Below are 22,753 nucleotides of genomic sequence, written 5' to 3' on the forward strand. Positions count from 1 at the left end.
GGTTCTTTCCCGCGCAAAACAGTTTTTGCTATGTTGTACATTTAGTAAGACGGAGACAACACATAATATGCGGGTGTAGCGTCCTCTTAATTCAATTAATAACCGCACAGCGCCCTACTTCTGTATACATACTAAAATTGATTTTAATTTATGTGTATATTTAAAGGAAAAGTAAGATCTGGATTGCCACCGTTGAAACTTCCACCGTTTGGAACGGAAATAAATGGCACACCTGTTAGCTTCATTAATATGTGTTGGGATCTCGGATCTTCCATTATATTAGTGCCGGTGATTGCTGTTCTGGGAAACGTCGCCATCGCCAAAGCATTCGGTATAAAGTCATAATATTGTGTTTTGTTATTTTTTAGAGATGTTCTGGAAAGAATTTCTATTACCTATATACCTACAAGACATGTTTTAATTTCAAAATAATATTGCAATAGCTAGCGGAAACTCGGTCGACGCTACACAGGAACTCTATTGTTTGGGCGTTTGCAATTTATTGGGTTCGTTCGTTTCTTCGATGCCAGTCACGGGGTCGTTTTCAAGAAGTGCAGTGAATCACGCTAGTGGCGTGCGAACTCCTATGGGTGGAATGTACACTGGTAAAAAAGCTCATTAAAATGTAATATTATTCCAAAAATATATTCATTAACAACACATTTTCCAAAATTTCAGGTATACTCATTATTTTGTCCTTGAGTTTATTGACGCCGTACTTTTTCTTCATACCCAAAGCAGCCCTAGCAGCAGTCATCATCAGTGCTGTTATTTTCATGATCGAATACGAGATCGTTAAACCCATGTGGAAATCAAGTCGTAAGTTGACATTATAATAATCTTTCGGTACTTGTTTGTTATTGTACTGCCACTTGACCACCATACTTTGTATCCAGATATTTATTGTGTAAAAAAACTGACAAATAAAATTAAATAACAGTAATATAATATTGTTTACAATCAATTGTAGCACAGTTAATATAATAATTAATAATATCATATATTTTCGTGCTCCTAAATAAACACAAAAAACTAAGAGAACCTTTAATTGACTCCATAAATCACTGCGTAACATGTCACTTGTTTTAAACTGAACGATAAGTTTTTATTAAAAAACTTCACTGTCACTATTAGATTCAATGCGGTGAATAAATCTTTAAAATACATTTTTTACGATAGGTATTTAAAAATAAATTTTTTAAGATATAATAGGCTCGTTAGTTAAAGCTTTATACTTCTCTATAAATATATCACGTAGTTATTAGACTTATAAGAACGTAACACATCGATATACTAAGATATGTCGATTATAAATTCCGACTTTTCAGATTTAATAACGACGATTGTAATATATTTTTTCGTCGCGGTAGCTGAGCGATAACAAGCACAATATGCATACCAATCTTTCATATAATATAAAAAAAAATACCTTTGTGTGGCTATAGCTTCATTGTTATGAACCTATACAAGGCTAAATATTTAAATATTTTATACATAATATTATGTAAAAGTAAATTATTAAAGAATAATTAATACATTCAGAATACAAATAAAATAAACTTAATCATGTCTGTCATATATGATACCTACGGGAATACTATTATATTCTAAAGGATGCATACAAATATTGGTTCCTTTCTTTTAAACCAATAGTAGCTCATTGTTTGTTGTCACTCGTCATATTCATGTACTCAATCATTCGTTTAAACCCTTTAAAATATTTATAAATTATCTATTTTCTCATATATATTATCATCTATAAATGATTCCCCCCATCTGTATAACTACGTAAAAACGATGTATGTTTAATATGTTTAATGGATTGTATACTCTGTATATTTTTCATCAAAACGACCGAAGTGATTGACAAAAATTAAGGTACTTTTAGTGGTTCGATTTAAAGAATGTAAAGATTTTTGATTTGGTAAAGAAGTTTGCTTTCCATCGATTGGAGTACAAGTTCAAAATATTTAAAATATTTTTTTAATATATTCAATATCAAAAACTGAAAAATTTATAAAATTTAAAAAGTACTCCAACGATGCAAAGTAAACTTGTTTAAGCATTCAAGTATCTTTATATTTTTTATACTGGAAATACCTATACTTAAATTGTTGTCAGGCGTATAGCTATTTCACGTTCATACATTTATTTTGGATATTTTTATCTAAGGACTAAGGTCTAGGCAATGTGCATTGTGCGTACATAATATGCAGTGGTGCAAGTCATATTAAAATTGCCTATACTCAACTCCTTAAATCGAATTTAAATCGAATCCCCTTATACAATAATATATTAATATAAACTTACTAATAGTACGTTAATGTTTTGTAAATAATTTCGTAATTAGGTATGTAATAAATAGTATTGTCAATAAACTGGAATCTCTTTGACATTACTAATCATTACTTTGTAAATCTATTTAAATTATTAAATTTTAAGTTTTCTATATTTTAATATTATACTAAATATCATTAAAATTGCCTATATACAGTGCCATAAAAAACGAGAGTCACATAATATAATAATATAATGCCATAGTAATTTAGGACATTTATGACTTATTTGAATTGAGTATGAACTATTAATCTGTAATAGTATCGATGCAAGTTCAATAAAATATGATGTATTAATAATATATTTATATTGAGAAACATTTAAAAACTTTAAATTACAATAATCTAAGCAGTGACTGTGGCTTTTTTTTAAAAATAAAAGTATAATCATTAAACTATCGGTTATAAATTATAATACATATTTAATTTGTATTTTTTGTAAAGTATCTAATAACCAAATACAATTATATGTATATTAATGTAATCTAATAGATTAAAGTTAACTATTCTGTGTATGTTTAATAATATGTACCTATTCATAATGTTTAGGAAAAGACTTAATACCTACGTTTGCAACTTTTGTTTTATGCCTGGGTATTGGTGTCGAGCTTGGAATATTAGTAGGTGTTGGCATAAATATCATGCTTCTACTTATACCGTCGGCAAGACCATTTTTACACATTGAAATGAAAAAGGTAAGATTTTAATTACTTTGAAGTTTTTTTAAATATTGATTTTTATATGAAAAATAAGCTTTTTCCTTATTGTCGACCGACTAATTTAAAACTATATGTGTCATACTTAGTAAATAAATTACGAGTCTTTGATGATTGCAGTTAAGAACCGGCCTGGATTATTTACTTGTGACTCCAGAGAACAGTCTTTACTTTCCAGCTGTAGACTTTATGCGAGCCAAAACGGATCGAGCCGCCGTTAAAATGGGACAATCTAAACTTCCTGTAGTGGTTGATTGTAAACATATACTTGATGCAGATTTTACAGCTGCTAAAGTAAGAGTCAAAATAAAATAATTCAGTACATTTTTGATGATCTTCCCCCTCATGTCAATTATCAATACCTTGGTACTATAGGCATACAATAATACTATATACTACTATACTGAATAATAAATATTATGTTTTTTGATTTATTTAATAAAAATAATTAATTTTAAATACACTTTAAGTAGGTACTTACATTAAATGTGCTTTCAAAAATAATATTATTTTGAATTATATTCGTAATATACATATCACACGCACAGAAAGTCCAATATTATACTTGTAACTTGTGTATAAATAAAACATTTAAATTCAGTACACATACCTAGAACCTAGTACATTTTGAATCATTGTTTGAGTAGGTATAGGTATCCGCTTACCTATCGGTTAGAATTAGTGTGGAATATGGATAGCTAATACTTTACTGTATAATATTTATATTGCCATCATGAACGCAACTTATTGGGTGTGGGGGGGGGGGGCTTAACCAAAATAAATTATTCAATTGTTTCATAAAATATTAATGAACCTTTTAAAAGTCAAATGTAATTCTTGTTTTTTTTATTTTTGGAAAATGTTAAATTATTTTTATTTAATAATTATAATTATTTTATATTGCCTATGATAAATATTGTAAATATCATTAGCTGTATATCTGTATTGCTGTATTTGTTTTAAAGGAAACAATTTATGTTGGTAGGTACATTGGTACGATTATTATGCATAATTTTACAGTAGCACTGAACCATAATATACAGACAGTAAATGATTATTGTGAAAAATTAAACTTGAGTAAATAAATATCTGTTTTTTTAGTATAATTATTTATATTTTTAAGTTAATATACATTGGGGTTGTGGGGGAAACACCCCAACGAGTTACTTTTTATGTAATATCAGGTGGGGCTACAGCCCCTTCCCAACCTCTTAGCCCTAGTTGTGCCACTGATTACCATTAATATGTATAAAGTATAAACTATAAAGTGTACTTAGATCTTATACTCAAAAGTGTTCGGATTTACTCTAAATTTTAAAATAACATTTATATTATACTATGATAAATATTATTTATTTAATTATTTAAAATGAAATAATTGTTATTATTATCTAGGGAATTGCTGGATTGATAATGGACTTCAAAAGGCGAAAACAGCCATTATGTTTTTATAATCCAAGAATAAGTGTATTGGCTGTATTACAGGGTGTGTGCGTGGATGAAATTGTTCACTGTTTTACGTATGACGAACTGGAACAAACGCTCAATGGTAATACCCAATATGCATTATAACATTTTAATTTATTTTATATTAAGCTAGTAGATATTATATAAAAGAAATATAAAATACTAATGAGTAATTATTATCTATGTAATTAATATCATGTTTTTTAATGCTTCAGACTTCAATATTTCTAAATAAAAAAAACTTCTACAATAAAAACAATTTACATAAATATAGATGGAATGGAAAAATATTAGATGCCCTAATAAAATTAAAATACATATTTTATTTTAGATATCAACTCTTCTGGAAATCCGGCGGAATTAAATGACATAGTACATACATCATCCCAGCAGTCACACGAAACTCCGCTTTTAAACAGAAGACAACATTAGATAGTAAATACACAAGCTATTTTATAGTTTAACGTTTTCCTACATGATAAATAATTCTATTGTAATTTAATTTATACAGAATCAGCATATATGAGTATTATTTGCCTCATATAAAGGTATAATTTAAATATTTTTTTTTTTTTGTGAACTTTGTGTTTACATTCAATAATGACATATTATTTTTATCTGTACAAATTTTGTTCACCCATCAAAAGTTAGAAATTAAGGAATTATTTTTTATTAATATTTTATTATTTTCAATAATTTTAATTTATTTATATATTTTTCTAATATTCATTTGTACACTGGTTCGTTGTACACTTGTACCATACTTGTATAGTTTGTATGAATGTGTGACAACATTTTTATATATGAAAGGCATGAATATTTTTCTAAGTTAAATTAAGTAAAAAATTGTCAATTACATTTTTTAACTGAATACCTATTTAAGGTTTGTTTTTAAATAGTGTCACAAATTAATAGTTTTTGTAGGTTCTCATTTAAATAGTCAATATTTAAACTCAATTTGATGAATAATCGAAATAATATTGTTTTAAATTATAATTTTTGTATATTAGTTTTGAATAGATAGTAGTTTTTTTTTGTGTTACGTGAAAAATTTGTATTGCAACTTATTTTATTTTATAATTTGTATTTCAAACACATGCAGGATAATATTGATGCAAGTATTATTACAATCCCTCAAACGTATTAAATAAATATCCCAACTATATTTTTAATTGCGGTTGTTTTTATTTTGAGGAAAAATCATAAGATTAATTTTATACTAATATGTATACTGATTCAAAGATAAAATTCTTAATTAGGCTTAATTCTTCGCCATAGTATTATGGATTTGTAGATTTTAATAAATTCTTACTGGAGGTTCTGTCCTGGAGCAAGGAGGGTTTGATTTTTTTATGTTAACATTTTTTCTCTATTGATTCTGTGAGTACATAGTCTATAACATCCGTTAATGGTTTTTTTTATTAATAACAATTTAATAATAGATGATACTTAGGGTAAAATTATAAACATTACTAACGACTTATAAAACATATGTAATTTTTAATAATGTGAAAAGTATTAAGTAAATTGAATCATTATTGTCCATGAGTCAAGCATAATTATTTACTTTATAGTTTACACGACACTCGGCAGTGATTTTCTCATGTGTACAATATTAAAATATTTTACTAATTATATATTTATATTATGTTATATACATTCCAAATTGATTATAAGCTGTTGGGTAAATATTTTAGTAAAAAATTCTTAATGTTTAAAATGAGCCATAAGTTGTAACCAACAAGTTATATTTTATAATAATTAATAGTAGACAATTAGGTAATTAAATTAGTGCAGTAAAACCAGCTATAGTAAACTCTGATACAGTTTCGAATAATTACTTATCTGCGCAATGTTTGATTATTAGTTATTACGTTTACATCTTATATAGATTAGAATATGTGAAGATTATAGGTCTTTATTCAATTTCATTGTTACATTTATTTTACAGTTGAAATATAATATAAAAGCCGTTCCTATACACAACATATTTTGTAGTGTGATAAAAGTCATGTTAAAAACGTGAGTGAATTTTTATAAACTTTTTGCTATTGTTAAATGTTAATGGTTTTTTTTATGTTTTGTTTTTATTACTAATATCATTATCAGCTATAACTTTTTCAAGAGATTTACTGTATTAAACATTGGTAACAGACTACTGGTTCCATTCACTGTGGTGTGAATAAGATTAGATTTATGTATCAATTATTACGTGAGTTACAAATTCTTAGTAATATTTTAAATCAATTCTATACATTTATTTTCTGAAGAGGACGCTACACGGACAAATGTTGTCTCCGTCTTACAAGTGCGTAATATGGCAAATTTTACTATCAGCAGCTGATAGCTCCTTTAGCTCCGTTAGTTTAAAAATTAGAGTAATAATTGTCCTCTTATAAATTTAAAGGTAAGATTATTATCTAGGACATTTTACAGGCTTTATGTTATATTTTAATTTTAAAGCGAGTTATGAGTATTTAAAGATGTACAAACAATTTTAAATTTTAAAATATTCATAACTCGCTTTAAAATTAAAGCATAATAAAAAGTTTACGAGATGCCCTAGATTAATCTTACCTTTAAATTTTATAAGAGGTCAATTTACTCTAACTTTTAAGCTAACGGAGCTAAACGTGATCTGCTAAACGCCTAGACCTTATACTTAGTATAATGTCTATGGCTAAACGTAACATTTGCAATATTACGCACTTACGCTCTTGTAAGACGGAGACAACAAATGCCTGATTAGCGTCCTTTTAACAAATTACAAAATAATAAAATTATTAGTAATATTATTAATTAATGTGTATAAAATAACTACCCTTTAAACAGTGACCTACCCACAGGTCCCCTCCTAAAATTTTGGCCCCCTGTACTAAATGTACTCCCTGTCAACCTATGTACTTTTATTTATATATTTTCTTTTATGAACCTAAAAAGGTTTTACATAATAGTAATACGATAAGTTTAATTCATTTTTGGCAAAATCATTGAATTATATTATATTATTGTTATTAACTTTTGATTTATACCGACTTACCGTAAAACTGTGCGAACTGTGAATTGGTTCGTGCCTCGAAGTATAAATAGACCTTTAAATGTTTATAAAAAAAAATTGTGCCTATGTATTTTTAATATTTTTCAATTGCTATTGTAACAATATATCAGGAGCCTTGTATTAAATTTTTATACTTTTTGGCCCAACAGATAAAACTTTATTGATATTCGTAGGAAAAAAAAAATGAAAAAATTGAAATATGAAATTGTCCGTAAACAGCTCTAAACAAGTCAAAATATTTTGAAAATTTTATCAAGTATAAGAATTGATAAAATAAACATTCAGTGAATTTTTCATGTATCTACAAATATTTGTTTTTGAATTACCTACAACAAAATAAGAAAATCGCTACATGACAAATCGAGTGAATATCCAATGTTATAATAATTTGAATTTCAAACGCTCATAAAATTAAATTTGACTTTCTTATAGAGTTTTTTTTTTATAAAGGTAGATAATCTTATAAAGAATTTTGTATTACATTTTAAAATCTTAGATTTAAAAAGAAAAATTTTTACGAATTCTTAACTCAAAAAAATTTACTAATTTTCGAGATTTTTCCATATTTTGTCAATTTTTAATTTGTTAAACCACAAACCAATGTCAATTTTGTAAAAAATTGATTTTGCGTAAAAATTCCTGTTTTTCCTTAATTTTTCTTTTGTTTTTCACGGCGCTTTTGAAAATTACTGAGAATTTTGAATTTTAACCTTCCTAAATTCTAATGCACCAACAATATTCACTTTCCCATCAAACAAGATACTGAAGTTGAAAATCGAAGCATTATTTCGACTACTTATCGTGTACACAGACACCAAAAAAACATTCATCATTGTAAAATCAACACATTCATCGTTCCACTCAGAATCTAAAATGTATTTATATATTTGTGTATTTATGTATTTTTGGTTTCAGTATGAAGTAAATATGAGAAATATTGTATTACATTTTCAAATATTGAACATTTTATTTTTTTCAACCGCAAAATAATTTTAAATTTTAATTTCGTCGGGAATTTGACAAATTTTGATAAGACTTGAACTTCAAATGCATATAAAAAAAATTATAGTTCCTATGAATATTTAATATAATCCTTTTATGCCTATTTTAAATAGCTATACAACTTATGAGCAACCTTTTAATAATAAATAATATTATCTATTTATTAATTGTCAAGCTTTTTGACAGCGCGAAAAATATATTGATTATTAGGTTATTATTAGGTACATATTGTTTTATTCAAAATAGGAGTCTGCTGTTTTTAATACAAAACTTTCGAAAAACATGATTTTAGGTTAGACTTTACACATTGTTGGACTTATCATATTTGATATTCTTACTGACAATTATGGTTTATTTAGATATTTCATATTTCATATTTTTGAAATATAACAGATATTTTATGAAATTTTATAATGTTATACCAAAACGTCACGATTTTTTGTAGGATAGTGGTGATTATAATCTGTCTAAAGTTCATAGGTACAATTAATTTTGTCGATAATGTAAAAGATAAAATATGTCAATTGCCTACTATTATAATCAAATTATAATGTATAATTTATATAGTATATATATAAAAATGAATGTTTGTCTGTCTGTGTGTCCTTAATGCATTCCTAAACGACTGGACCGATGTTTATGAAATTTGGTACAGAGAAGATTAGACCTCTGTGCAGAAGATAGGCCAATTTAAAAAGAGAAAGGACTGACCCCGGGAGGTGCTTAATCAGGGATTTTGAGATTTCCTATGGAAAATTTTGTTTATAAATGGTTGTCATGGGTTTTAAAGGTATTATAATAATAATTTATTATTGGTTGCCATTGGTTGAAGGGGCTACGGTAATTATTTAAGGGGCAACATTTAGACAATTTCTAATCTTGTCATAGCCGCCCAGGATCTATGTGTTAGTTGTATATGATTATTAGTGAGTGAAATTAAATGCGGGTATGCCGGTATGGGTATCCTCTCTCGTACGCGCATGCACATGTCAATAAATCTATAACCATATAAACTTAAATACATGAATGTTATAAAAACATACATTTGTTTTGACAAAATTAAAGTTAGTTAACGTTGTATGATTTTGATTCTGAAAAAATATTTGAATTCAGCAGAAAAATGAGATAATTAAGATCGTACGAAACATTTTCCGTTTTTAATTTTAATTATGATTCGAAAGAGTTGAAATTTTTAAGTTTTCAATTACTGTTCACAATAATATAAAATTTAGTTTTTACAAAATACTTCGTAGGATCTATAGACAATTTTCTGGTGAGTACAATTTTTTTTCAGAATCAAAATCGGACAACGTTAACTCACTTTAATTTTGTCAATACTTTAGGTCTTTTCAGCTAAAATTGACGGCAGTATATAGCGAGGCTCCTTAAAATGTTTGCATAAAGAGTTGGCATTTTTAATGGGCAACGAAGTGCACGGGATCAGCTAGTAATATTATAATAACAAGAGTAGGTAAACTAAAGTATCTAGCCACCTGGTACCTATAGGTTATGACGAATAGCATTACAGATTACATAAATAATCAATGGTAGGTATATCTAAGAGCGACAGTGCATGAAAAATCACGTGGAATTATGTGTATGAATGTAGAAGGTATCTAGATATACCTATTTGGGTAGAAATATGTTCAGCTACTTTACTGATGAAATTAGATAACACAATTTTATCAACAATTGGCAATCACGACCAACTAAATTAAATATTTATGGGTTAAAAATTAAAAGTCGTTAAAAACATTCGAACGGTTACACCATTACGCCTAATCTGGCAACATCGCAATAAATGGATATTCTATCGTCCCGTAAAAATGAACACAACTGAAATTATGAAAAAGGTAAAACGCTCGCAATCGTACATTATTACTAACCTAATTTAATGGTACCTACCGATGAAACTAAAATGTATAGTTAGTAAAAATTGGAGTAGTTTACATTACCTACCTATACCTAACCGAAAGCTACTAACGAAATATAATATTGTTCTTATGAACTGCAATTTTCCTTGTTAGTGCCTACTTACATTGTATGCAGTTATGTATACTTAATATTATGTTTCTTAATTTTTCAGGACTTTATTGATCGCATATTCACGTGTTTATAATTATTGCGGCCTTTAGATCTTAATTTTAGATTAAATTGGTACACTTATTTTTACATTCAATAGAACTTGATTGATTAGGTCAACGCTCTATGAATTAATCAATACTTTATTGAAATATATGCGTACAATCTATATTTTTTTTTTATAACATAATAGTTACATATTAATTTATTATTTGTATATACCTACATAGTTATTAGTCATTAATTATTATTATTTCATAGTCCCTTAATCAATTAGTGATAGTGATAATATTATATAGGTACATGGAAATATAGAATAATAATTTAATTACCTAACCGCGTACAATCACCTTTTAGATTTCAATACGGTTTAAAATACAGTTTATTGTACAATTTATACGTACCATGTCACACGTACTTTTTACCTTTACCTCGTAGAGTCGTCTGTGTTAAACATTATACCAGGCAAGTCCAGTGGCGTCATTTTAGGTTTTATTAGACTAGGCAACTTTTCACTGCTTTTCCGACTCAACATTTTTTCACTCAGATTCTCATAGCATGTGTCATAGTGATTAAGTTGGAGGGGGGGGGGTAAACGTGCTGACTTAAGGTTGATGTAAATACTAGACTGGGGCAAATAAAGCCATTGTGGGGAAGTCACTCTGCTGTATAGTGTATAGTAATTAGTAAGTGACTAGGAGTCATATGTATATACCTTGTCGTTGAATATGAATATAGCCTATAGGACCCGCTGTAATGGATTTATTACATTTGAATTCAATGATAAATCATTGCATACGAAAAATGATTCTGAAAAGTTTATCAGCCAGTGGTGGATCTGGAATTTTTTTTTTTTTGGGGGGGGGGGGTCATTGTCTTTTAACTTTCTCCAAGTTTATCGACACAAATATTAAAAAACGGCACCCAATTTAATAACCTATAATGCTAGGCAAATGGAGGTGGGGCCTGGACACCTCTGGCCCCCCCTTAAATCCGCCATTGCTATCATCCTATATTTTTAAGAATATTTTATTACGATCAGTAACTTTATTTCTATAAGTAATACGATTGGTCGAAAACTTGAAGTTTTTGAACTAATGTTTTCCTTATAACACACGGGAAGCCAAATAATTAATATAAGTAGTAGGTAGGTACCTACCTATACTTTAGTGGTGTAATTTTAGATACTTACCTATTTCTATAGAGGAGAGATAAAAAAAAACTCAATTACAATACTAAACACGACTGTTAAAATTATAGATATGAAAAAAGTGGAAAATAAAGTTATATAACAAATATACTATCAGAGGTTTCTTAGAAATCATGAATAAATTTAAGAGTAGACATTTCGTCCTTAGAATTTTAATTGCGTAAATTGATACAAACCAGCGATGGGCCGTTGGAATAAAGATAAAGTAAATTTAGAAATAACATTTTATGGGATTATAAATTATTAGTTATTATCTCCATACTTATTATTGCTGCAACATTATCTATATCAAAACAATCAAAATCGTTATTTCCCGTTTGAATATTAAATTCGTACCTATATACATTTTAACTTGAGATGTTTATAAAAATTAGTGACATTGTATTTTCGATAGTTTTTGGTCGCTGTAACTTGTAAGATAAACTTATGAATTATGATGAACTTTTCAAGATTTTTCACCCAGCATTAATTTTTTTAATCAAAACATTAAAAAAAAATAAAAAATAGTATATAATTGAGGAATAAATTATTTTTTTACAGTTGATATTTTTTGTATAATAGTAAAATACAAAAACAAAAATTGTTTGAGGATAAATCTTTATTTTAAGTCTAAATACCCAATGTCATAAAAAGTTGAATTTTAAACTGCCATTAATCATGTACAACTTAATGCTAATTTATACACAATTTTAAAGATATTATATGAATCTAACGTATAATCACAAATTATGTCTTGTCTGTTCATTATATAGACATAAAAACAAAAAATTGTACTTTATATTATATTGGAATTATAACACCTTAATGCCCGAGCTTAATATTACAGTCTATCCTCGTCGTTCATTTAATAATAAATGTGTTATATTGTATTCGTTGATAATGATAATGAAAATATACCTATTACAAAATACCTATTAAAGACTACCTTTTATCTAAATATCAATTTAATTTAACTGCAGTGTTACTTACACTTTACAGACAAATTGTTTACAATATACATCAATATATGTAAAACTAAATTTTAAATAATCCTTATTGTATAATGTATTTACTGCTAAAATCAACACCTTTTATTATATTTAATATTATTATATATCACCTATAACATTTTCGAGTAAATATTCAGAAAATTATTCTGTTAAAAAAAATAGATACACGAGCGTGAAATATATTCCTTAAAATGTATGGCAAAGATATTAGGAACAATAGGAACATGCACATTTCAATTGTTAGAAAACAATATAACAATGCAGTATTTGAACAATTGTTTGAAGTCATGTTTTATTTTTTACTGAAGTAGGTATCTGTTTTCAAGTACATATTACCTATGTTAAAAATCGAAAAACAATTAACCTGATAGGTACAACAAAACACTTCTAATATGAGCCAAAATCAATGTAAAATTAAGTGTTTGATTATAGTTTAGTAAAAAATCGTTTTAAAAAAAATTTTGAATATCCCTTTACAATTTTACGTGAAAGTTAAAATGCCTATTTTAGAACTTATGTTTAATGTGAATTTTTATGTACTTGCTTCACACTAGATTAAATCATATAAAAATATGTATACATATGAAATACGAATTTATTTTCATAGCTCGCGTAATGGATGAGGGACGAGGGTCAGGGGTTAAATCATAGGCGTGCGCACGGGTGTTGCTGGGTATGCTATAGCAACACCTGCTAGCTGCAAACACTCAAAATTTTTATTTTTTCTAACTAACAATAGTTAGTACTGTTAGTAGTTAAAATGTACAAAATAAGAAACATTACAAACTAAATTTATTAATATATTATTTTGAAATATTTTACAACAAGTTGATTCTTGTAGTGTTGCCACACTGATATGTTGTATTGGATGATAATATAACTCAAACATTTCATCAGAAAAAAAAACATGAAATTAAGATGAATTGTTATTATGTAGTATTAGATGACATGATAAATAGACTAAATACCCGATTTTCTCAGGAAACATTATTTCAGCAGTAGGTATTACTCTTGATTCTTGACTAGACTCTTGACTATACTCTTGACTCATTCCTACAGATAATGATATATTATAATTATTATTTCAAGAAAAACTTAAAGTAAATTCTGATTGTTTTAAAACAGAAATCAAATTACTAAAAGAACTTCCAGATACTCCTGAAAAGACTTCTTATGAATCTATAGAAAATTGGATAGAATTGTTACTTAAGTTTGATAGACCAAATATATTTACTAATTTTTTTGATATTTATAGTTATTCCAGACTAGTCACTAGTTGTTCTAGACTCTAGTGAGAGATCATTCTCAAAACTTTCGTTAGTGTAGTCAAAATTGTGGAATACAATGAAACAGGATAGACTTGTTTATTTACTGTTATTATTTGTAGAGCAAGACATATTGACTCAAATTGACTACAATGGTCATTGAAGAATTTAAAATATTAGATCCAGGGGAAAGACGTCTAGCATTGTTATAATAATAATACTATGTATTGACGTACCTACTGTATAAAATAAATGACATTTTTGTATTAATTAAATAAATAATATGTATAATATACTTATTAAATATAATGTTCAGCAACCCCTACCACTAAGTCCTGCGCACGCTTATGGGTTAAATTATACCGTGGTACAAACTACATTAATTATACCTATTGGCAAACTGTTCCGTTTTTTAGTGACCATTAATTATATATATTGTTCAAAATAAATATACCATCAGAATATATCATATAATGGTGACATTTTATGTTTTTAAGCACTACCCATAATAAGTTCATCAAGTTTTATCGGGAAATAATTAATTGCAAACGCCAAACATTATGTGAAAGGCAGTTATCGAACAATACTAGTTATATTTTGACATTTTACGATAAAAATGTATTTAGTAAATTATAAAATTTGTCTATACTTATTATAGGTACCTAACTAAATTTAATATGCGCCTCAGATACAACTCTTTAATTTATCTTTATGCTAATTTTTAATATAAGTAGTGAGTACAGTATATAATTTATATCGAGTGGTCAATGACAAACTCGGGTTGTTGCTGCGCGTCTATTAAATGACAGACTCGATTATTGAGTAGTTCAAAGTTCAAGAACAATAATATGTGCACAAAATACAACATTCCAGTTTATGGTTCTATAAAATCATGCAAATTGATAAAATACGTATACCGAGTTTTAAATTTTGTTTGCAGAATTTTACCTCAAATCAGGCCCAGATCCGGTCAGATTAATGGAAGACAATACAAGTTTGACAATAAGATAATAGTTGAAATAATTACTATTTTTTATTCAATTTTGACGAGATTTAAGACCGTTTTATATAGTCAACCAATGCTATGTTGTAGGCCCGTACTATGCAGTAAAACAGCCTGAGGGCAAATAATTTTTTTTGTACTTACATAATATAAGGATTAAATAGTATATGACATATACTATTGTGTATGTATAGACAATACTTAATATCATATTTTTAATTGCGTATTAAATTTAATAATTTGAACTCTTACAATATATGTATAGATAGGTAGTTTAAATTCTTTTTTTTTTTTAAATCATTTGTTCGTGTTATTTTGAAAATTGTACAGATTACGCTTTAAATAACGTCGGAGCCTATTTAGTACACGCAATCGTTTTGCCTTTAAAAGATTTCTCTATTATTCGTCAAATATATGAAATCGAGTTCCCATAAAAATAAATTTGAAAATTTGTTTTTTTTTCGCTCCATTCCTCAAATCTTTGGAAGTATTCTTCAATTTTTTATGCATAACTTTCAGTGTAGGTCACTGTCACTAGGTAAAAAGAGCACCAATTACGCCTTATTATTCGGGCGAATATATGATATTAAGGTGATCGAGAAATTAACTATTTAAGCATTATGCCATCAAAATTATCATCTTCAAAATTCAAATGGCTATAACTTCCAAACTAAGATTAACTGCCCAATTCTGAATGCATCATCGTTCTTAAAACGTATAAACTATAAACGATAAATAACGTATAAGAATAATTTATTAGGTATTATGTTTTTTTGAAATCATTTTATTTTTTATAAAATAAATAGGTAATAAAAAATGCTGTTTTAATTGTAAAAAACCGATGACGCCATGTCACCGCATGTACGTCTTATAATACTATAGTTTTCATATGATACGTATTTCGTTCATTCGTTTCGAAATGTAGCGAGCTAAAATCACGACAATAAGTCCATACCACCAAAGATTATGATGTATTACGAACACTCATTCGTTAATAATAATTATCAACCCATCGATAATAATTATTAGAGCGTTCTATTGAACAAAAATTAGAACTACAGTCGACTATTTGATATTCTGAGGATAAGTTGGTTTACTCAGTGAACGTCTAGTAAAAATAAAACACACAGGTTTGTTGGATTCAATTTATAAAGTTTTAAGATAATTTACTTGGTTTTCAAATCATATTATAATAACATAGTGCAAGATCAGTAGACTATAATTAATAATATAAGACATAACATTATAATCATTTTTATATAATATACATAGTTATACTTAAAACATGAGTTGTTTTCTGAAAAAAATTGTTCAACCTTCTAGCTATCAATAATAGAGAAATAAATTACTAATAAATAATAGTTATAGGTAGGTACACAATATAGTATATATCTTTATTGACGGAAAAACTCTATTTACAAAATAATCCCTTTATGAATAAAATGTGTCGTATAAAAAATGTACAATAAAAACTATAGCTAATACAAATTATATTAAAATAAGTTTTCCATAGAATATAACAAAATAAAAATCATAAGATAATTTCATAACCGTGATTAAATAACAAGTAAAATCAACTTCCGTAGATTACCTATTTCCATCAGTATACTAGTGAATACGCTAAATATTAATCATAACATATCCTTAGAAATAGAGGCTGCATCGTCGTCCGTCACAACTCAGACTCATTTTTCATATGCAATTATTTATCATTCAGTTTAAATTTAAGTATATTATACTATACTCAATGACGAAGTACACACAAAACCAGCAGAGTGACTTCCCTGGTTTTATTTTAATTGTATATTATGTATAATATTATTATATACCTACTTTAAACATTTTTTTTTCTCCTTTATTTAGATACTCATCGGTAATTCAGTATTTATATAATGGACAAGAGACTAATGAATATCAGCATATTAGGCTTAGGTTTTATGTTTGTATTTACATCATTTTTTACCGTGAGCAATATCGAGGTAATAACATTATTCAAATATTAATAATAAAAAATTTAAATTAATTATTATAGTTTTGTAATCTATATCCCACACAGCATTTGGGAAATGATAATATTTTGTGAATATTTTGGAGTGCTTGAATAATGAATATTTGACTAATAATATTGTATAAATATTTTATTCTCATAAAATAATAAAATATTGCACAAAAATGTTGACTTAATATTTTTATAATGTTTCCATGAAAATGTTTTTTACAAAATATTTTTCAAAAGTGATCTTCTTGGCCAAAAAATATAAATAAAATATTTCCTTATTATTTACGCAACTTTTTCAAATATTTTGACAACTATATTGTTTTCCTGAATATATTTATATCATAGTTGGGAAATATTAAAATGCTGTGTGGGATAGCTATTAAAAAAACAAATTATTACAAGCAAGCTTAAAAAATTCGCTATTACAAACCTAAGTTATTTTGAGATAGGCTCCTACTTGCTTATAATGAATATTTACGGACAGAATTTAGAAAAAAATTGCGTAATTTACACTAACAACTTTACACACTTGTTGTACGCAATTACTAAAACAGTAGAATTATAGTTTTTATATGGAAACAATATACCTATTGTACGACATATTGTTATAATATTATAATTTAATTGAATCCTGAAAGTGGATATATAATAATATCTACATAATATATATATACTCATATCCACATGCTTCCTTATAGGATAATCATGAAATAATATTATGCAATGTAATTATGTTAATTTCAGAAAACAGTATTAAAAAGTATCGAAAAAGACGATCCCTCATTTACCGGCGACGGGTACACGAGTCTGTGTATCATATATGGTGTGTTTGCCTTGTGCAACTGGTTGGCACCAGCAATAATTGGCGCTATTGGCAGCCGAAAATCTATTTACTTGGGATCGACATGTTACGTGTACGTATTACACTAAAATATTTGCATTATTTCCACGTTATAATTTTAGCAGTTTAGCACATTATTAAGTATTCATAATCATTCATATTTACACCTTAAGCAGTCGAATATTGTTACAAAATCTACTTGATGATAGTATGCCATGTGCGCATTATATTCGTAACATTTACAGATTGTTTTTGACGCCGTTCCTCTGGCCGTCCAATTTTTTGCTGTACACCACGTCTGTGTTGCTGGGTTTCGGTGCGTCGATTATTTGGACTGGACAAGGCACATACCTGACCATGAATTCGGATTCGTCGACCATATCCAGGAATTCGGGAATATTTTGGGCCATGTCTAAAATAAGGTATTTTTATGTTATGTTATATAATACTTACATTGGTACAATGGTACCTATCTACGTACTAACATATAAATCCAAAATTAAGCGATTGACTCAAAGGAAAAACTCAGATTTTGTCAAATTTTGGATGTCACCCGCATAGGCATACATTATAATGGTGTGCCTATACATGTCTTGTGAAAAATAGGATCCCTAAATATGTTTAAAAGTGCATTCCGAAAATCGGAAGTTGAAAAAATTTGTTGTTAAAACCGTTAAAAGAAAAAAATGAAGTTCATCATACTCGGTGACACCCGTATTCATGGTTTAATGTAGTATGTCAGTAGTAAGAATTTTGATACTAGCTCCGTCTCCTCGAAGCATATCAGTATATGGCACCAATTTCCTGAGGGTTGCTCATAGCCAGATGGCTCATAGCCCATAGGTATATTAAAGACAAGATTAGACGGGGTAAGATGCATTTACTAGCCGCCCTGAAAATACCCGATGGTTGGTTATCATAGCAACAAATATTCATGATACAACTTAATTTTGGAACCTCAACCAGTGGCGGCGCGAGAGGGTTTTTTTGAGACAATCAGTTTCGGTCTGGCTTATATGATTGGGCCCCCGGCGCAGTAATTTTCAATGGACACTTTACAAATGTGTGTATCACTCGTATCCAGTGTATGTGCTATACGGGTGTACCTTATTATTGGAAAATTATCATAAAAATATTTTTGTCTCGTCAGTGCTGACTGACGACCACGACTAATGGATATAATATAATTATAGGTATGGCATATGGCATAAATCTAAAGATATTATATCGACTAAATATAGCGTTATTGTAATCGCAATATAAATAATTAAAATGTTCAATCATCGATTATAAATACTAGTATTTATAACCAATGGTTCAATGTTTACAAATTGATTCAATTGGAACCCGAGTCTAGAATCTCGAGTAAACATAATATTTTTTTCCATTTAGCTATGGGCCCCTAATTCATAAAAATATCCACGGGCCCCCAGCGATCTCCAGGTAGCCGGGTGGGCCAGACCGACACTGGAGACAATTGTCTCCCAGCTAAAAGGGTTGGTGGGTGGGATACTGGGTTAGACCGTACGGTTGGCAACGCTGGGAGTGTCTTGCCTGGATTACCCAACCAACCCCTCTCCTCACGGTCCACAAATAATTCCTAGCTACAACACTGATTATTATCACCCTTATTTATTTATATTATTTTGTTTTTTGTGTCCCGCATACACGGAATACGTACTTACAGCATATGCATTGGAAACGTTTTTATGATATTAATGCTCCGTGACAAAGCTGGGCTGAACGAATCCACCAGAAAGCTGGTGTTCACCGTACTGGCAGTGGTGTGTGGTTTTGGCACGCTTATATTGATGGTCTTGCGTCCGTCCGTGGACGCCGATGGCAAGGAAAACGAAGTGAACTTACAAAAACCAATCAGCGTGATTCCGAAACAAATGTTGGGGGATTCGATGAGGCTTTTGATGACAAAAGATATGCTCTTGTTAAGCACATTGTTCATGTTCATCGGTATGTGAAAATGCGGTCGACGCACATACATATTATGTCACCACACAACATATTATCCATGATATAAATTTATTATAAGCATATATAAGCGGTTTATCGGTATTATTATAGTATTTATTGGTACCTATAGCAGGTCTCTGGGTTTTAGAGTTTGTATAAAAAAAAGTAAAGTAATCAAAAAACTAAGCCATGATCTGAAAACTAAAATAAGGGTTTATATTTATCTTGTTAAATTATGCTCTTAAAAAATAACTATACCTACTATAAAATTATTATAATTGAAAATTGTCAAGATCGCTCAGATCAATTGTAATAATTATAAACTATAAATTAAATATATTAAGAGAAATAAACCACTAAATAAAAATTATTTAACTATAGGTATACTAAAGACACTCAAATTCAGCTTTTTGAACTGATTTGCACCTTCAATACTTATAAGTTATAACTTATAATTTACTATAACTTAGATAGCTAGGTGTAATCCTATCTAAAGGTACTCGTACTCCCAACAAAACAAAGTTCCGAATAAATGAAAAATATTTAATTATGTTGACCTTGACAAATACTGGCTACTGCCCCTTTTTTTGTAAGTTCACCCATCCTTCCCACAACTAAAAAATTACTTTTGACTTATTTTGTTTTAGTTAATCTAAACTTTACCTACTCGCAGGTTTGCACGTATCGTTTTACAGTGGCGTGTACAGTTCATGCATCGCGTTCACAAAGTCTTTAGGCACTAACACCAATCAACTGTTGGGCTATACGGGAATATTGGTCGGGGTCGGCGAAGTCACAGGTTCGAATTTATAGTCATGTTAATTACCTACTTTTAAACACATTATACATCACAGTGGTAGTCAAATGATTTTGTCATGGGTGAGAGGAGGAGTTAATGTGGTTGATTTTTTAACACACAATATTAATTGATCATTAAAAATATAATTTAAGATTACCGTTTTATACCTATGTATAAGTAATTATATAAATATTGAAAAAAGATTACGAGGCATCATCACGTTTGACCGCCACTTACACATAAATATTATGAGGTATAGATCATATGTGACTGTGACACGTACGCGGGCGATGATTACAGGTGGTTTGCTATGCAGCGTTTTGGGTAAAAGGTCTGAGAGATCCAATTCAAAACGCATTGGGCTAAGTCGTTCGACCGTGATAATTATCAGTTTTTTCATCAACATCGTAGCGTACGGTTTGATCTTTGTCAATCTACCAAATGATTCTCCATTCGGCGATACTTACTCCAAATCTATTATCAAACCTAAGTATGGATTTTTTTTTTTTAAATCCATAATTTAAAATTTTTGACAAATTATTATAATGTTTTACTATAATACTATGTCTATATATTACAGTATTGCCTGTATTACCCAATTCAGTTTTATACATACATAATATACTGCAGTTAATATACTTATTTACAATTACATTTATATTGTGTTTTTAAAATAGTAATATAATATATATATATAATATATTTACATATTATATACCTACAAACCCGGTGATTTATTTAACGTAAAGCATTCATTGTTTCAAACTATTAACGTTTTTCAAAAATATATTTTGTGAAGTACGTATTTTTGGTAAATAAATTATACTTTTCAAAATTTTTTATTGTTATAGATTTTTAATTTTTAATTGATTTTAATTACAACATAGAATTTTTAATTTCATATGAATTTTGCAAAAATTAAACATAATAAAACGAAACTACTGACCAAATGTCATACTCATAGCTTCAGCGTTTCGGCTAGGTGATGATGAACCAGTCAATCAGTCAGGATATAAGCTCTTTTATATAGGTACCTAGATACGTAGATTTTTTTTTGTTTCATCATTTGAAATGGTGGGATCTGTAATCGACTCACTATCTATTGAGGTATTTTTATATTGTATTTTGGAAAATATTTGTATAAACATATTTTGGATTTGTGTTTTTTTTTCTTAATAACTACTTACCTACTACCTATATTATTATTTCAGTCAACACATGGCCGTATTTTGTGGGTTCCTCTTGGGTTTAGGAGACAGTGGGTTCACCACGCAAATATACAACATAATCGGAGTGAAATACTCGAATAACAGTGCTTCCGTCACGTCATTATTCATGTTTATGCAGGTAATTTACTTTAATCACCAATACGAGCGATTTTTGTTTTTATAATTTTTTTTATAATATAACCCGACTGTTTTGCAGGCATCGTCAGCAGCCATTAGCTTCTTTTACAGCAATCAGTTTGGAATCTACATACAACTAATCATATTGGCCATAGTAATGACCATTGGCACTTTATCGTTTCTCAAAGTAGACAAATGTATTACCGTTTAGTAGTATATTATAAGAATAAGAATGATGATATTTTTTAATTGACCACACTTTACTTGCGTATATCATCAAATTATTATAAAATACTTAATGACTGCTTATATTTTAATTAGATTCTTATACCCTGCAGGATAAGAGCGACTACCAATTAGTAGGTACTTACATAAAATCTTAAAATACGTTCAAGTCTTAACAAATTCAGTGTAGGTATCTATGAAAAGTGTTTTTTTCAACCCGTATTTGCGGCTCTCCTTCTCCATTCTTCACTCGTAATTTGTTTGAGTGGCTATTTGAATACCTCCCAGCTACTTGCTTAATGTACCCAATGAAAAATGTTACAAAACTAAATTTAAAATTTAAAAAATATAATTAACAAATCATTTCTAATAGGCAGTAAGTAATCAAAATTCAAAACAATCATTTTTTTTTTGTATTACTCTTTACAATCAAATTGTAAAAACAAA

The 22,753-nt window shown here is 28.3% G+C and overlaps 2 protein-coding genes across 3 annotated transcripts in view; both read left to right on the forward strand.

Annotated features, from left to right (window-relative positions):
* The window catches only part of LOC100158666 (sodium-independent sulfate anion transporter), a 39,593-nt gene extending 33,902 nt beyond the window's left edge, over positions 1 to 5,691 (forward strand). Inside the window, exons 6-12 of the mRNA XM_001944983.5 lie at positions 167 to 331; positions 444 to 605; positions 679 to 819; positions 2,886 to 3,031; positions 3,173 to 3,346; positions 4,448 to 4,601; positions 4,851 to 5,691. Of these exons, the coding sequence (XP_001945018.2) occupies positions 167 to 331; positions 444 to 605; positions 679 to 819; positions 2,886 to 3,031; positions 3,173 to 3,346; positions 4,448 to 4,601; positions 4,851 to 4,951 (1,043 nt within the window). The 3' untranslated portion in view covers positions 4,952 to 5,691. The remainder of the gene's footprint in view (positions 1 to 166; positions 332 to 443; positions 606 to 678; positions 820 to 2,885; positions 3,032 to 3,172; positions 3,347 to 4,447; positions 4,602 to 4,850) is intronic.
* Positions 5,692 to 6,552: 861 nt separating this feature from the next.
* Positions 6,553 to 22,653, forward strand: LOC100160753 (UNC93-like protein MFSD11). Of its 2 annotated transcripts, none has more exons than XM_029487114.1 (9): positions 6,553 to 6,731; positions 16,992 to 17,107; positions 17,872 to 18,041; positions 18,214 to 18,390; positions 19,656 to 19,936; positions 20,610 to 20,735; positions 21,036 to 21,225; positions 21,947 to 22,082; positions 22,161 to 22,653. In XM_029487114.1, the coding sequence occupies exons 2-9, from the start codon at positions 17,021 to 17,023 to the stop codon at positions 22,290 to 22,292; spliced, it is 1,299 nt and encodes a 432-aa protein (XP_029342974.1). In that variant the 5' UTR covers positions 6,553 to 6,731; positions 16,992 to 17,020; the 3' UTR covers positions 22,293 to 22,653. The 2 variants fall into 2 exon arrangements, with proteins under 2 accessions (XP_029342974.1, XP_003243003.1); XM_003242955.4 differs by lacking the exon at positions 6,553 to 6,731 and adding an exon at positions 15,945 to 16,258.
* The last annotated feature ends 100 nt before the right edge of the window (positions 22,654 to 22,753 follow it).

The sequence above is a fragment of the Acyrthosiphon pisum genome, chromosome A1 (genome assembly GCF_005508785.2).
Source record: "Acyrthosiphon pisum isolate AL4f chromosome A1, pea_aphid_22Mar2018_4r6ur, whole genome shotgun sequence".
Taxonomy (NCBI): Eukaryota; Metazoa; Arthropoda; class Insecta; order Hemiptera; family Aphididae; genus Acyrthosiphon; species Acyrthosiphon pisum.